Genomic DNA, 17,902 nt, shown 5'->3' with positions numbered 1-17,902 from the left:
GTGTATATGACTCCTTGCCGTTCCTCAAGCTATAACGTAAACTCGCTCACTTTTGTACATCGCCTTGGTCCGTACAATTGACCTTATTTTTGCGCCCAAAAAACGTAATACTTCCAGAACAACTGTGATATCAATGTAAAGCACCATTTCTCCCCTTTCCAGCAAAATCATTGACGAGACCTTCATGATGCCCATCTCTGCATAATTCAAGAAGGCAATGAGCTCCGTCTGGTCTTTTTAAAAATGGCGGGTGGGGAGCGAAGGCTACGAAGTGATCGTGAAAGGGGGAAATATGTTGTGTGAGGAAACAACAGGTTTTTTCACCCGATTTGTCCAACTAATCAACTTTAAAATGTAAATAAAACAAAGAGTTTATGTAATGTCTCATCACATACCTGTTTGTGTTGAATTTGAAGAGGGGTGTAGGGCTGCGCTAACTTTAGCCTCACAAGTGAACTGCAGCTGTTACAGCTTTTGAGTGTCATGATGACGCGCAAAAAAATGCAATTAGCACCCTAGTCATGAAATATTAGTTCAATATTAGCAATAATATTAATTTAGACAAATCATGAATAATGAAGTTTTCTTAGAAGTGTATATGGTTAAGCATGATTTTAATCTGCGAGAGAAGGGCTACCCCTGGTGGAAAGAGGCTGTATGGCACAAAATGAGTTGCAAATACGTGCTGTACGTTACGTAGTGACACGTCACGATGTAACGTACAGCGTCAGAGGGGTCCGTTTTTTTCATCTCTTCTCCAATACTGTTAGCCCATTACCATGTCAATCAACGCTGAATCGAAACGTAGTTCAAACCCCGGATTTTGATGCCAACAGTCACTACAGTCCCATTCGTTTTCATTGCAGCCTCGTTTGAATGTCGCGGTTACACGCATTTGTACGGAATGGGGTGAGTTTACGTTAGTTGCTAACTGGACTCTGGCAATCTGTGAAATGTTAACTAGTTAGATAGTAGTTAGTTCGTAGCTAGCTAATGTTTTCCCTCTGTGGTTAATTTTCAGAATGAGATAATTAGGTGAAAAAGGAGGCGTTGCTTGTTACACAAGTGGATTAAGTGTAGCTGGAGCTGGGCCTGGCTTAAACTGGATGCCACTAGAGGTGAAAGGAACACCACACACTTTCCCTCTTTCAATGAGGTGGATAAACAGGGGTATGCCAGGTGTACTCTCTGCCTGAATGAGATCAATTATGCCAACATTCTCTGCTGCTGGCACATTGTAGAACAGATGTACACAGGCAAAGTGTAGAATGTACTAATGCGCAGTGTAGCCCATTTATATATATTGCTTTTGTTGTGTTGCACTTGACATACTGTAACATTTTTTGAGTGCGAGGGATTATTTTATTTTTTACTCAGTGAATGTTATTTTTGCACACATGTAGCTTTGTGCAATTAATCAATGTCTACTATAGTGGCCACTAATAGAGCAAAAATAGAATGCCTGTTTCATTCTATTTCTACTTTAAGATGTTTCTTTCCCAAGTGCAATATTTTAGATGTGTGTGTGGTCACGAGCATTCTATTATAAAGGCTGTCATGGCTAACTGCAATATTAGTGTGTTTTTCTCTGTACTTGAGTGTCATTTGCAGTAAAGTCTAGGCAACAAATAACATTGGATTGCTTTCCTTAAAATGTTTAGTTATGAGTTTGGTTCACAATAACCACTTTTTATTTTACAAAGACTGATCATGTAGATCATATTCTTTGTTGGTTAATTAGTACACAGTTAACCTGAATTTCAAGAAGGGATCCAGCCTAAAAGTCACTAGAAATATTAGCATTTTAAAGCTGATAAAAAAAAAGTGTTTAAGTATCCTCCTAGCAGTGTTTTTAGTGAAGGGGTGGAGTCACCTTTTTGGATCCTCACCCGTTTGCATCCCTGGGAATCACGCTTCACCATCTGGCAGACCGACGGACGAATCTGGGTTTGGCGGATGCCATGAGAACGCAACCTGCTCCAATGCGTAGTGCCAACTGTAAAGGTTGACGGAGGAGGAATAATGGTTGGGGGCTGTTTTTCATGGTTTGGGCTAGGGCCCTTAATTCTAGTGAAAGGAAATCTTAACTCTACAGCATACAATGACCATTCTAGACGATTCTGTGCTTCCAGCATTGTGGCAACAGTTTGGGTAAGGTCCTTTCATGTTTCAGCATGACAATGCCCCCGTGCACAAAACGAGGTCAATACAGAAATGGATTGTTGAGATCGGCGTGGAAGAAGTTGACTGGCCTGCACAGAGCCCTGACCTCAACCTCATCGAACACCTTTGGGATGAATTGGAATGCCGACTGCAAGCCAGGCCTAATTGCCCGTTCTCACTAATACGCTTGTGGCGGAATGGAAGTCCCCGCAGCAATGTTCTAACATCAAGTGGAACGCCTTCCCAAAAAAGTGGGCTGTTATAGTGGCAAAGGGAGGACCTACTCCATATTAATGTCCAACGCTGTATCAATAACTTCATAATCTTCATGATATATGGCGATTTAGCTGGTCTGGACTACCTGTGTTGCTGCTGCCGACTGAAGAAGGGATGGAGTTGAGTCGGAGGGTCGTTGATGCAGCCGATCCTCTACCTCGCTCTACCTGCACGTTTCAGCCAACCAGACTGAATATTGATGATGTAAATCAATTGTTAATCAAATGTTATGCTTCTGTGGCAGTACTGTTGCTATTCAAACTAGGTAGCTAGCTACACACCCACACACACTCAATCGGTGACCACATCTCAAGCCGTGCAGGTTTGGATAATGGGTGTGTAAGGCGGACTTAGTAACAGGTGCAACCGGGCGCTGTACAGGGCAGACCAACAGGCTCAACCAACGGATGGGGTGGCGAACTTCCCAACGACTTGCGGGCAATGGGTTCAGAACAACAACAACAAAAAATATATTTTTTTTAAAAAACATTTAAAAAATAAATTGCTACCATCCAAAGGGCACTTGGCGAGTGGGAGGGGCGCAGGTTGACTATATAATCTGTGCCTGCTGCAGCGCCTCAGATGTGGCTGGCAGAGCAGGTTCTTCTGGATTTGGGTTACCTTGTGCTCAGTGTTCACGCAGTCCCATTACCGGTTGTGGGAAGGAAATGGCAGACACAGCAGCCAGCTAGCTGTACATGCTGACTCAAACCCCTGGCCTGGAGTCCTCTTTCATTGCAGCCTGTTTCTCACACCTGTCTGTCAGGTGGGAACACCTCTCCTGGCTACCAGCACCGCCCTACTAACCTCAACTGACAATGATTTTCCTGATCATATCACTGTTTTCCTTCTAATTCCTGGTGCCTTAAGTGTCTCGTTTTTTTATCCCTTCACTTAGGTCCCTAGGTGCTCAGATCACAACCAAATAGGCGAAGTGGTAGGTAAAAAACACTTTAGCTTGACGGGGCATGCATTAGCCTGTGCTTGGCCTTGTAGCGTTTATGTCCAGGTCTGTTACTAGTGCTGCAGTTAGTGTAGGCTAAATGTTCTGGCTTGTCTCATTTCAGCCCTGCGCTCCTCCAACTAGCTCCAGTGCAGCAGGCCTATAGGAAACAGCTGCTAGCTGGGTTTTAAGGGGTAACTTGGAGTACACAGAGACCCAGTGACTGACTGTAACACTTGACCCTTTTCTGCTAACTCTCATTCAAAGAGGGAGAGAGAGACACAAGCCATTGCGCAATAGGACTCACGTGTTGCCCCCACATGTACGGACCCTATTACCAGAGTCAAAACAATGTGATTTAGTAGTGGGTCTCGCCTATTAAAAGCTGTGCAAAACATTCTGTGCCACATAACTAGCACAGATGCTGGTCACACAGATAGTGCTTTTTAATGTGTTGTTTGGCTGGGATGATGACACAGTGGGTGACTTGCTAAACCTCATGACCTGCTGAATGGAATGGAGAAGACCATGTGACGATGCCCTCTAACCGAATACACCCAGGTATGTGTGTTTCTACGTCTCCTTCCCTGTCATGTTATTCTGAGTACACGAGGGGTCAAGTGTTACACACACACACACACACACACACACACACATTGTAAACACGGAGTGTAATCATGTCCCACGCCGTCGCGGCCAGCCTTCTCATCTTTTCTCTGGCCACTTAGGTTTTATGACTTTAGAGAGGAACTTGCATAGTAGCTCCCTGTTTGTGTACCAGCTGCATGTGTTATGTAGTGTCTTGGGTAATGGCAGACCGTGGGGAGTGGAAACATCAATGGAGTGTTTTGACTAAGTGCCCCACATTTGCATAATACAGCTTACAGACCTAGCCTCTCTGGAACCAAGGAAAGAGAGCATTTGGGAAAGCATTTGAAAGTACATTGGCCTCCACCATTTGAAGCTTTCCAATATGAGTGAGACCAAATGAAGCTATAGCTTAGTTTTAAATGTACTATGGACTGTTTTATTAGGTGGACATTTAGCCATGTAAGCCTATACACTGTTTGTTTTGGCTGAAGCGGACCAGGAATTAAGGAAGGAAGTAAAGGACAGAGGAAGAGCTGTGTTCTCAGAACTACCACCTTTTGTTGTGTACACGCATTACAGCTTTCATTCTTTATCCAAGGCCAGGTCGTGTTGAAGTGACATTCCTTGACTGGCTTCTCTTGGTTCGGAGACGAGGGACAAAGGGGAGCAGGAAGAGGAGATGGAGCTGTTGACTCTCTGGGGACTTTTTGTAGAGCAGACCTTAAATACTGTACGGTTGCCTGCCTTGTTTGTACAGTAATAGTACAGCGACTTAGGAACATTTATGGGCACCAACAGACGCACTCAAATAGCTTCCATAGAGTCCGCTTTGTCACTTATCTCTCGGGATACTGTTGTGATTACCTTCACTAACCCGTACCCCCGCACATTGACTCGGTACCAGTACCCACTGTATATAGCCTCGTTATTGTTATGTACTTTTCTTGTAACTTTTTGACTGATTTAGATTTTTTAAACTTTAGTTTATTTAGTAATATATTAGTTTTTTTACTCTATTTCTTGAAATGCATTGTTTGTTCAGTGCTTGTAAGTAAGCGTTTCACGGTAAGGTCTACACCTGTTGTATTCGGCGCATGTGACAAATAAAATTTGATTTGATCAGTGACGAACTTCTGTACTCGCACTTGAGATCTCTGTTCCAATTTTGTAACGTCTCCCATTGAGTGATATATGCAAAAGTCGAAGTTTCACACTTCTCTAAAGTCTGAAATGGGCACAAACTAAGTCGAATTAATAAAAATGAGTATATGCTTGGTAATAACAATCCCTTAACTAGCTAGCCTTTTATATGACATTGGGTGCATCTTAATTGTATTTCCTTGACTCTTCATGTCCTCTTTCCTCCTTGCCGTCCTAGAGGAATCTGACATCCTCAATGCGTTTTGAAAAGGAAGCGAGGAGAGCGGAAGCGAGGAGAGCGGACACGAGGAAACAAGGAAACACAACTGATATTCATCTATTGTAGCCGAGTGGAGGCCAAATGATATCAACCCCAGTGGAATAGAACAAAGCTCAGATGGGTTGTAAACACGGTGCCCTCGGGTAGCCTATTTTACACTGCTTTATAGACCTCTCACTTTCCTATTTTTAAAACTGTATATCGCTTGACAGTCTGCTCCAGATAACAGGCCAACACATGAGTCTGGCCTAAGATGAGCATCGCAAAAGAGTTATTGTATAACAATGGGGCAGTTAACTTACAGGTGTGGTGCCATTTGGTTTGAGTAGGTGTTAGAATAAGTTGATGGGCCTTTTCTACTGACATGCACCCCATGGACAATGTGTCTATCAGGTAGACGCTCTGTGCACTTGTATCCTTACTGACACAGAGCGCCTGGTTTTCCTCTCATGTGGGCCCTTGCGTAACATCACTGTCTCCTGGTCAGTGTGAGAAAGGAGATCAGTCTCTCACTCCATGAATATGATATGGTTCACCTTACATCTGATCGGAATGGAATGGCAAAGGTACAGCTCGTTTTGCAGTTTGTTCTCAAATCCAATTTACTCAGTTATTTAGCAGTGTTGTTTGAGACTGTCAAGTTGCTGTCTGGGTGTACTCAGTAAGGTGAAGCAGTGTCCACGAGCGCAGTCCCAAGGAGTGAGTTGTTGGTAAACACAGCTGTCACAGAACATGTGGTTGCAATAGGTATGTTCAGGTCTGCCAAAATAATGGAACCGCTTGAGTAAATTATGGATACAAAGTATATTGTAAGCAGGTGTATCCCCACAGGTGTGGTTCCTGAGATGAAAACGATGTAAACCATATGCCATGCCCGTCTGTCTCCAGATCTCAACCCAATTGAACACTTATGGGAGATTCTGGAGTGGTGCCTGAGACAGTGTTTTCCACCACTCTCAACAAAACACCAATTTATTGTGTTTCTCAGGGAAGAATGGTGTCTCCATCCCTCCAATAGAGTTCCAGACAGTTGTTGAATCTATGCCAAGGTGCATTGAAGCTGTTCTGGCTCACGGTGGCCCATTGCTCTATTAAGACACTGTTGGTGTTTCCTTTATTTTGGCAGTTACCTGTGTGCTCGTTCTGTACTTTCACTCTTCAGCACCTCACTGTACTTGTCAGTCATAAATATGGCTGTGTCTTACTCTTCCACAACCTTGTCGCTGCAGGTGTGCCCAATGTGTTGTGTCTCCTTGTCGCCCTCCCCCATCTTTCCATTGGGCCCTTCTAAGCATATGTCAGCAACTCCTCCCTCCCACGAGTTGAGTTTGTAGTGCCTGTGAGTGTCCCGTTTAGAAGTTGAAAGCTTTTACTTTAGGAAGGACACGAGTGCTCTTCATTGACAGATATTGATTATAGGTCGTTTTTAAGGATCCTACCGCAAGAATAATTCTGTACGGTGTTACAGAATTTGTGTTGCAATTAAAGAATACTGTACTTCATATCCAGTAAAATGTGTTTAATACTTTTATGATAGGCTACACGTTTTTATTTTACAAACAGGTTACTTTATTTTCTAGCTGCCTATTTTATAATGCCGCTAAGGAGATAGTTCGACATACATACTGTCAAATATCTATTGGGTTCGTTGGACTAATAAGTGTTGACCATGGTCGGATTGGAGTGAACATTTTCGAGGATATTTGACGCCGCGGGTCTCAACTATCGGTCTACTGTTCGGTGGTCCAGTCATGACGCTCGGTAGTTTGTCCGCCACCGGGAGCTCGGCGGAGGGCTGCTTCTGCTCCTGCTGCGGAGCGAAAATTACGCCCTACTTCTCCGACAACGGAGTTGTGTCTCAGAACCAGGTCAACCAACTGTGAGTTGTACATTTTTGCGATGAATAGTTTTGTGATTTTAAAATTACGAAAACATTTCCCCACTATAATAATTTGCCAACAGGAATAATTTCCCCATGTAGTGGACATGCTATATTGAAGTTAATTTACTTTGGCTCAGTTGTCACTCGTCTCAGATGTTACCTTCACAATAATGTTGCATCTTACACATTTCCAATAACGTTGTGACAGTCCATCCTGACTGCATGTATTTCCCGAGAGTGACGTAACAGGATGCAAGTCATATTGACCGGGCTTCCTCTCCTTGTTGAGAAATAATAGCACAGATAGCACAATGGGTTATCCTTGACAGCATGGCGTGATATCTGAATCATCTACCTGGCTGTCTCCAAACTGGTCTGACGAATCCTGTCAGTCAGATATCCATATAAAGCAACCGTGTCTGCTCTATGAACTAAGGCCAGAGAATCAGTCTGCCAGTCTCACTTCACCCCCCTTTTTCAGGTGTATGGCTTTCCTCAGGTTTCCTCTAAGCCCCCTAACTGGCTTCTCCAGGTGTATGGCTTTCCTCTGTGTCCTCTAAGCCCCCTAACTGGCTTCTCCAGGTGTATGGCTTTCCTCTGTGTCCTCTAAGCCCCCTAACTGGCTTCTCCAGGTGTATGGCTTTCCTCTGTGTCCTCTAAGCCCCCTAACTGGCTTCTCCAGGTGTATGGCTTTCCTCTGTGTCCTCTAAGCCCCCTAACTGGCTTCTCCAGGTGTATGGCTTTCCTCTGTGTCCTCTAAGCCCCCTAACTGGCTTCTCCAGGTGTATGGCTTTCCTCTGTGTCCTCTAAGCCCCCTAACTGGATTCTCCAGGTGTATGGCAGGCCCTTTGATTTTTTTGCGCTGCTTAAATATATACTAAATATATTTATAGCTTATCAATTATGCTTTGGCATATGTGTTTTCTGATTGTTGTATTACGTGTCCTGAGAATATTCTATAGCTCATCCATCTATCTGTGTTTTTGAGTTGAAGCTCTTTGTTCTGAAGCTTGCAGCCATTCTAACTAGGCTAATTGGCTGAGGTGTTCATACTTGTGCCTCTGTTTCTATACAGTGTGAGACCAGTCATCAGATCCCGGTGGCCGGCCAGAGAATGATTTGATAGCTGGCATGTAGTACAGGTGTGAACATAACACAGGAATGATTAGAACTCACCCGTTAAGGGGAGTGCTTTGAATACAGAGAAATGGCCTACCTGATGAAGGGTAGGTAGGATGAAGGGTAGGTAGGATGAAGGGTAGGTAGGATGAAGGGTAGGTAGGATGAAGGGTAGGTAGTGGGTTGTATTTGTATGTTTGATTGTTGCGTAGGAAAGCACTCAAGTAAAGGAACCTGTATTTCCAGGTGTAAGTCCATCAGATTAATCAAAGTTTAGTCATGCTGTTAGTGTTAATATGTTGGAACTAGCCTAGACACCCTTGCTCCAGAGTTTTAGTCTAGGTCTACAGTGTGTTTCAGGGAAGTAGCAGTCCATAAATACAGACTTGATCAGTGTTTTGGATAAACCAATGCGATATGCTTGAATCAAAAAGGACATATCTGTGTTGCAAAATACCGCACCATTAAAGCTGCAATGAACTATTTTTTTTAGCACATTCCCTGTGACAATGACTGGCTGTCCAGGCCATGTTGGATGTTACGCAACCCTGATGTTGCTTCCGACTGATTTTTGCATTGATTGACCATTTGCTCTGACGAGTGCTGAATGAAGATATGCAAATGTGTTGTCAGCTGTCCATGTACTCACTTTGCACTGGTTTCCATGGCTACATGGGTAGTAAGTATTACTTATTTGTTTATGGGGAATATTAGATATCATTGCTGATAGTGCGGGCCTTATCTGTAGCATGGGTGCTTCAGGAGTGGGTGCCTTGTAAACTCAGCAAAAAAAAGAAACTTCCTCTCACTGTCAACTGCGTTTTTATTTTCAGCAAACTTAACATGTGTAAATATTTGTATGAACATAAGATTCAACAACTGAGACATAAACTGAACAAGTTCCACAGACATGTGACTAACAGAAATGGAGTAATATGTCACTGAACAAAGGGGGGGTCAAAATCAAAAGTAACAGTCAGTATCTGGTGTGGCCACCAGCTGCATTAAATACTGCAGTGCATCTCCTCCTCATGGACTGCACCAGATTTGCCAGTTCTTGCTGTGAGATGTTACCCCACTCTTCCACCAAGGCACCTGCAAGTTCCCAAACATTTCTGGGGGGAATGGCCCTAGCCCTCACCCTCCGATCCAACAGGTCCCAGACGTGCTCAATGGGATTGAGATCTGGGCTCTTCGCTGGCTCTGGTAGAACACTGACATTCCTGTCTTGCAGGAAATCCCGCACAGAATGAGCACTATAGCTGGTGGCATTGTCATGCTGGAGGGTTATGTCAGGATGAGCCTGCAGGAAGGGTACCACATGAGGGAGGAGGATGTCTTCTCTGTAACGCACAGCGATGAGATTGCCTGCAATGACCTCCAGCTCAGTCCGATGATGCTGTGACACACTGCCCCAGACCGTGACGGTACCTCCAAATCGATCCCGCTCCAGAGTACAGGCCTCGGTGTAACGCTCATTCCTTCGACGATAAACGCAAATCCGACCATCACCCCTGGTGAGACAAAACCACGACTCGTCAGTCAAGAGCACTTTTTGCCCGTCCTGTCTGGTCCAGCGACGGTGGGTTTGTGCCCATAGGCGATGGTGTTGTCTGGTGAGGACCTGCCTTACACCAGGCCTACAAGCCCTCAATCCAGCTTCGCTCAGCCTATTGCGGGCAGTCTGAGCACTGATGGAGGGATTGTGCGTTCCTGGTGTAACTCGGGCAGTTGTTGCCATCCTGTACCTGTCCCGCAGGTGTGATGTACCGATCCTGTGCAGGTGTTACACGTGGCCTGCGACTGCGAGGATGATCAGCTGTCCGTCCTGTCTCCCTGTAGCGCTGTCTTAGGCGTCTCACAGTCCGGACTTTGTAATTTATTGCCCTGGCCACATCTGCAGTCCTCGTGCCTTCTTGCAGCATGCCTAAGGCACGTTCACGCAGATGAGCAGGGACCCTGGGAATCTTTCTTTTAATATTTTTCAGAGTCAGTAGAAAGGCCTCTTTAGTGTCCTAAGTTTTCATAACTGTGACCTAAATTGCCTACCGTCTGTAAGCTGTTAGTGTCTTAATGACTGTTCCACAGGTGCATGTTCATTAAACAAGCATGGGAAACATTGTTTAAACCCTTTACAATGCAGATCTGTGAAGTTATTTGGATTTTTGCAAATTATCTTTGAAAGATAGGGTCCTGAAAAAGGGTTTTCTTTTTTTGCAGAGTTTATTTCCTCACTCACTAGTTCACTGTGTGTATGACAAGGGCTGTCATCGTTATTATATGGTCATTTGAATAGCCTAGACTTTGTCTTCATTTGAAACACAAGTACTGTACACGCACACTCTCGCTGGCCTGCACAGGCACTTGTACGCCATAAATGGCACCAGATGTAAGAAAGCCAACTTCCTTGTTTTGGTTGAACACTTTGGCCAGGTTTTAGTACGTTTTCTCTTAGCCTTTTCAGAGTAGGTAAACCACCACCTACAGGCTATATGATGGCGTCATGGTTTCCTTTTCTCGATATCGCTGTCAAACCAACCAATCCAGAAAATCAATGGGTTTTGACAGTTTTGATTTACAAACGGATTTTGTTATTAGTGTGTAACCATTCTAAAAATAGCCAGAGTAATGCCTGTGTGTCAGCAAGACTTTAATGTTTAACCATGGGCTGGGCTAATTGTAGGTTTACAGTGTTTGGATACCTGCTGGAAACCTGAAATCTGAATGATTTTAAGGGTGTGTGTAAAGATTGGCAGCCATACAGGGAAGTCAGATTTAAGGGTGTGTGTAAAGATTGGCAGCCATACGGGGAAGCCAGATCTAAGATGTTATTGTGTGTCATTAGTAGTGGTCCATAATATAGGAACAACACTAAACAGAACAGGAGCCATTGACGTTAATGAGATGTTAAAGGTCTGGTTCAGAAGCAGTCTAGTGAGACATTACCATGACGATGCTACTAGTAGCGCAATATGTAGGGAATGGGTATGTGACAAATGTAGAAATGTTTTGAACGTTTAAACTGCAATTTTCTATCATTTTAAACCATAAGGGGAAAAAATCATAAATGACGTGAATTCACAATTCAGATATGATCCTGCGTGTGACCACTAGAGGACAGTGCAGTTCAATCTACCACGATCCTGGCTACTTACCAGATGGTGTGCACCTTACTGCTGGTAGTTTATGCCGTTTTAGGTTCTCTGCTGTATCCCTCTCTATTTTCTCAGTTGTCAGCACATGGGACTCCATGTCCCACTTCTCATCAATGTGATGGCTCGTTGCGGTGATGTATGCTTGCGCTTTATACTTGCTTAACAAGCATTGTACAATTTCTCCATCCAGGCATTCAGGGTTTTTCGACATGGCTTCTTGTAGTCTTTGTTCTAGATATGCTATCAGTGCAGTGAAATGGACATCCTCTACCATTTGACCATGGCTGCGTATCATCAACTGAAATCATTTCTGTAATCAGCGCGGTGATTTTTCTCACTGCCGCCAGAAACGGGTCTCACGGTGCCTCCCTTTCAGATGGTGAAGCATTGCACCTGTACTGCCACCGTAGCGCAATTCCGCCTTGCAAGTTTGTCTATTTATTTAACCGCCTTTTTCATTTAACATTATCAAAGTATAGCCAAACAGAACTTCGCTGCTGTTACTTCCCTATCTCACACTCTGCCGCGCTTCCAACTGTTAACGACGATGACGCGCAGAGCGCTTTGTAACCGTGGGAAATCATTTGAAAGATGCTTTTCTCCTCCTAGTAACATTACATCATTGTTGCATGAGGTATTTGTAAAACAAAAAATCCCTTTTATGATAATGAATGAGATCTGTTAGTGATAAATGCATAGTTTTTTTGGTTTGGGTTTCTTTGTAAATGGTAATGATCCCAATGTTTTTAACTGTTCACACCCCTAGTAGGGAATAGGGTGCCATTTGGGACGCACCCTTAGTTTTGAATTGAACACAGGCTGCTTTCTAACGTCTCAGCGCTGATGGGACCCCACCTTCATTCCAGTGGATTGGAGTTTGATGTAGGTGTGGTGGTAGATGTGGGATTTCCTCCTCTCAGAATAGTCCTGAGGCCTTTTCACTTGAATGCCTCTGTCCCTGTGATGCAGCCCTATGAGGAAGCTAGGTCTGTTTACCGGAATTAGTCCCAGGCCTGACTGCACTTACTAGGAAACTGGGACTCGAGACTCCAATCCAGCCCTAGAAACGCACTCACAGGTTGAGTCAGTTTCTTTAGTCTTGCCCTTTTTGTCTCTTTCCCTGTCTGTCTGCTTCTCTCTCTCGCTCTCAGAGAGAGCATAATTATCGCCCCTCGTCCGTTAGGCTACTCTTGCTCTGTATTTAAACATAGCTCACTAATTCACATCTCTGTGCGAGTGAGTGCGTGCACCTGTCTCTCATTGCCTAATCTGTACCTTAGGAAGTGCTAGAATGCAGACCCTCTATCCATCTCACTCGCTCTCACTCTCTCCTTCACTCACTCACTCACTCACTCACTCACTACAGCCCCTATCTTTCTGGCCTGAACGCATAGAGCCTTAAGCAGAGCCGGCCATGGCAGCCAGGCCTCTGCAGCCTGGGCCTATATTTATCTCTCCTAGTTAGACTAATATGGGAGGGGAGGGGGGATGTCAGTCCCACACACACACACGTCTTTCTGGGTGTAGGAGGAGAGTGTGGCGCTAGGCTATCAGAGAAGGGCCTCTCACATAGTGATGAATGTGTCTGTGCCCTAACAAGTACTGCCCTGTGCTGCATGCCGAAAGATGAGTGTCAGTGTCGCCTCTGCCTCAATGCCCGCTCCTGCTGCCCGTAGACATGAATCGGCCAAAGTGTCTCTAGTCTAGAGTGGCTCTATTTCTACCATCATACAGCCACACTCATTATTTCCACTGTTAGGGGCTGCACCCATAGGGCTCTGGTCAAAAGTAGTGCACTATTTCAGGATTGGGGTGCCGTTTGGGACACGCCCACATAGTTGTGATTCAGAACACTCTAGCATAGTACGAATAGTTCTGAAATATTTACGACGGACCGTGTGTGAGTTTCAAACTATATTGGGGAAATGATCAGCCGTAGCCTTATCAGTTGAGGTGTGTATAATATTTCACATTGGAACCAGTTACATTGAGTGTACTAGCTAGTTAGTGGACAACAATAACCCCTTTGTCTACTGATCTGACTGTTGGGTTTATCTTACACAGTAAAGATACACCCGAAGGAGAGCCATTTCATGTGCTTCATTTGAATGTGAATTACAGTGGCTGAACAAGGCAGTCTAGTTATTTCATAGTCATTTATTTAATTTGAGTTCATTTATTTGTAGTCATTTATAAAATAAATATATATTTTGTAGCAACAGTAAAGATCCACTCGACAGTGATGTGTGTCTGGCTACCTCGTTTTGGATTCCTACGCCGGCGGGAGGTGCAAAGCTCTCCGCTAAGGGGTCAGTGTTGTATTACACTTGACATTGTGCCGCTTCCTGCTGGAGCTCTGTCCTGTCTGCTGCCTGTGGTGCGGTCTGTCTGATTCTGATAGCTACTCATCGTTTTCAAGTGTCCCGTAGTGGAAAACACAAGGTGAATGCTTAACTCTCTCTCTTTTCTCACTCTCTCGCGTGCACACACACGCACGTACTGTACACACCATGTGAGCTACTGCTCTGCTCCTCCTTCCTGCCATGGGCTTGCATGTGCTGCACCCCGTGGTTCAGACATAATTAGATACAGCTGTACAGGAGGGGAGAAAAGTTACGTGTGAAACACAGCGACATAGCGGTGCGAAGAAAGCGCGAGAGATGAAGTAGAAGGAAACAGCTGGGTCAGGGGTGAATGGGTCAGGATGGGAAATGAGCTCAACCCGGGCCGAGTGTTTTTTCTCTCGGGTTTGTTTTCTTTCTATTTGTGGTCAAGGCGTGTCCCCCTCACTCCTCAGATTGTACAGCCTCTCTCTGCCACGCCACCCCCATGCTTCTGCTATTCGGCTCATCGTTGCTCATTTCCCCCATCCTGTGTGAGGGAGGACAAAGACAGACGGACAGTACTACTATGCCTCCCAATCATCCACGCTAGATGTGATTGTGTGGTGGAAATGATGCTGGCTGTATGGATCAGTACGTAGTTCTTAGCATAGTAGCAGCTCATCAAGACACACTTCACATGGGGGTCAATAAGGCACAATGGTAGCCTAGGCCTGTATTGGGTCAATGGTAGCCTAGGCCTGTATTGGGTCAATGGTAGCCTAGGCCTGTATCAGTCACCTGACAGTCTTTAGTAGGTCTCCTCGCCCTCTGATATGAGTTAAGGTCAGTGTGCCACCATGTGACAATATGTTTGTGCTGTCTAGATAGTAGAGTACACACACACACCATCTCCATCAGCTAGTAATCCCTGTAGATCGCGTGACCTCGCCTCTTGTTCTAGTGTGATGATGGTGTGCTGTGTACTATAGTTAACGTGATTATGCGGTACCACAGAGAGGAGTGATCCCGTACATTAACTCCCACAGCGGGAGCTCTGCTCCATCTGAGCCAGTTGTGCAGGGGGGGCTCTAACTGACCCTCAGCTCTACCCCCACCCCCCCCCTGGCCCCCAGCTGTTAAGGGGATGCGGCCTGGCCAGAGGGGAACATTGTGTTCTGTGTTGGAGTGCACGTGGCTCTGTCTGTTTATTACATGTGGTTACACCGGGTAGTAGCTAGCGCCTGGACCACGTTGTTGTTGCTCTGCAGACTGACTTATGAAGAATGTGTGTGTGGACCTCTAGCCCGGAACATTCTGTTAGCCTCTGTCTCTGGCCCCTCTGTGACCCTGTGTTTTCTCTCTCCAATCAGCATCAGCGACAGCTTCCTGACTGTGAAGGGCGCCGCTGTCTTCCTGCCTCGGGGAAATGGCTCCTCCCCTTCCTCAGTGCCCGGCATCAGCCAGCGGCAGAACAAACACACAGGTATGCCCTCCCACTGACGGACAATAATCTAACCAACAAACACACAGGTATGCCCTCCCACTGACGGACAATAATCTAACCAACAAACACACAGGTATGCCCTTCCACTGACGGACAATAATCTAACCAACAAACACAACCATAGGACAGGGGTGAGTTCATTAGGCCAACGTTGTGGAACGTTCATGATAGAAATGCCACAAATACGGCCAACACGATTCCTTACTTTACATGTCAGTGATGCCTGTCTGTTCAGCTCTTTATAACAACGAAATAGCCTATCTGAATGTTCCACAACGTTGTGTCCTGCTGAACGCGCCCCAAAACTCAACACAGACTCATGGGAAACTGACACAGCCCCAACATGAGGCCAAACCATAGCGCTGCTTATCGTTGGAATGCAGCAGGCATTCTGCAGTGTTGAGGGAACCAACCCAAGGCGCTGTTGTGTAAGTCACCAGAGCAGAGCTGTCCAGTTCAATTGACACCATAGCTGTTACAATATGACACAGGTGGTCCCTGACTGCATGTTGCCTTGCCATAGAGTTGCTATTTAGGCGTGTGTTTTTCCATACCAGTGTCCTCGTGCTCAAGGGCAGAGATAATTGTTGTAACTCTCTGCTCCGCTGGGTTTGCTAGGAGGTTTTTCCCAACTCTGTTAGTTGGATGTACCAGCCCTAGATGTTTTTTCTCTTATTTTCAATGACAAATGTCCTTTTGGCCCTTGTAGTCGTAATTGTGAAGGACACTTCCTGTTTGTTCGGCTGCTTTCGAATGTAAATGTTTCTCCGAGCTGTGTTTTGGAGTTTCTTGCGTCGTTTTAATCAGACACTGTGTTCTGTATGCCTGCATAATGTGTACTTCACCCAGAGGAGTAATGCGCAGATGGCGTGCAGTGGGTACGACGGTGCTAGTGGACTGATTATCTCTTCCGCTCTCTCCTTCCTCAGGTGACCTCCAGCAGCACCTGCAGACCATGTTCACTGTGCTGCGGCCAGAAGACAACATCCGCCTGGTACGTCATCTCTCACGCTCCGCGTCACGCTCCCATACATCAAGCTCAAATGTCACATTCATGACGTTTCCAATCACATGGCAGACAAATGAGTCTAGAACGATTCTGACCAATACTTCCAAATGCAGAGTTTGACCTCATCCCTCTTTTCTCTCTCGTCTTCCCTAAGGCCGTGCGCTTGGAGAGCGCATACGCTCAGCCTCAGTGCACGCGTTACATGGTGGTGGTGTCCACCAATGGGAGACAGGACACGGAGGAGAGCGTGGTGCTGGGCATGGACTTTGGCTCCTCAGACAGGTTCGTAGTTAGTACCACTGCATGCAGTGTGTGTGTGTTAGAGACCCACATCTTTGGAGGTGTGTGTACCGTCTTTAACAGCTGTCTATTCTCCTGCAGCTCATGCACAATGGGGCTGGTTCTACCCCTGTGGAGCGACACACTGATCCACTTGGATGGAGATGGGTAAGCAGAGCGATACGACACCCGTTTCCTCCTTCCTGCGTTTACTGTAGTTCTTCTGCCCAGTGGGACTGTCGCATAACCTGTCTGTTTGTCTCTGTAGGGGCTTCAGTGTGTCCACGGTCAACAGGGTCCATGTCTTCAAACCGGTCTCTGTCCAGGCCATGTGGTGAGCGCTCCTCCTGTCATCTCCGTCTCTTTTCCTCAGACTTTGACCCCCCCCCGCTGTCTTCCTCAGACTTTGACCCCCCCCGCTGTCTTCTTCTGACTTGTCCCCTGTTTTATCTGTTGTTTATCCTGTTATCACACTCTTTCCCCTTATCTCTCCACCTCCCCCTGTTCCCCCCCCAGGTCCGCCCTGCAGTCGCTCCACAAGGCGTGCGAGGTGGCCCGCTGTCACAACTACTACCCCGGCAGCCTGTTCCTGACCTGGGTCAGCTACTACCAGAGCCAGGTCTCCTCTGACCAGGTCTGCATCAACGAGTGGAACGCCATGCAGGACGTCCAGTCCCACCGCGCCGACTCGCCCGTCCTCTTCACCGACGTGTGAGTGTACCACTGTCAGTCTCACACACACACACACACACACACACACACACACACACACTTCCATATTAAGCAACTGTGGTGAGGTGTTGTCGGGGCTAGGTCAGCTGGACTCACACCAACTTATCTCCCAAAGAAAACAACATTGCCCAATTACGAGTGCAGTGCCATCTCCTTCCCTTGTTGCCACGACACCCAGCCTCGTTATGACCGAGGTATAAAACAATCTGCTGTAGCAGGACGATGCACCTCTGGGATTTAGGTTTGTTTAACCGGGGAAATTCCCCACCGTCGCTGTCACGTGTGGCTGCTCGTTTAGGGGGGCCTTTCTGTAACGCCGGAACTCGGCTTGCGTGCCAGCAGCGTCTAAAATAGCCCCCTCTCCGTGACCGCTTTATTTATGCATGGAAAAAGTAGCTAGACAGAGGTAGACGAGCGGACGGATGGACGGAAGCAGGTGGGCAGTAGAAACGAAGGAGAGAATGGAGGGGTGACGGATGAGTAATTGAGTAGAAATAATACCACT

The 17,902-nt window shown here is 46.0% G+C and overlaps 1 protein-coding gene across 2 annotated transcripts in view; it reads left to right on the top strand.

Annotated features, from left to right (window-relative positions):
* LOC139549035 (protein phosphatase Slingshot homolog 2-like) overlaps positions 1-17,902 on the top strand; it is a 35,526-nt gene that overhangs the window by 10,001 nt on the left and 7,623 nt on the right. The window contains exons 1-7 of one of the 2 annotated variants that reach the window (XM_071359091.1): positions 6,753-7,272; positions 15,244-15,356; positions 16,307-16,371; positions 16,541-16,668; positions 16,768-16,833; positions 16,934-16,999; positions 17,182-17,376. In XM_071359091.1, coding sequence (XP_071215192.1) covers positions 7,145-7,272; positions 15,244-15,356; positions 16,307-16,371; positions 16,541-16,668; positions 16,768-16,833; positions 16,934-16,999; positions 17,182-17,376 — 761 coding nt within the window. In that variant the 5' untranslated portion in view covers positions 6,753-7,144. Of the gene's footprint in view, positions 1-6,752; positions 7,273-15,243; positions 15,357-16,306; positions 16,372-16,540; positions 16,669-16,767; positions 16,834-16,933; positions 17,000-17,181; positions 17,377-17,902 lie in introns of those variants that run through there. The other variant, XM_071359092.1, reaches the window with a different exon arrangement.

This window comes from Salvelinus alpinus, chromosome 22 (assembly GCF_045679555.1).
Source record: "Salvelinus alpinus chromosome 22, SLU_Salpinus.1, whole genome shotgun sequence".
In the NCBI taxonomy this organism is placed as follows: domain Eukaryota; kingdom Metazoa; phylum Chordata; class Actinopteri; order Salmoniformes; family Salmonidae; genus Salvelinus; species Salvelinus alpinus.
Note: the sequence above shows the minus strand (reverse complement) of the source record. Positions and strands in the feature narration are given on the sequence as shown.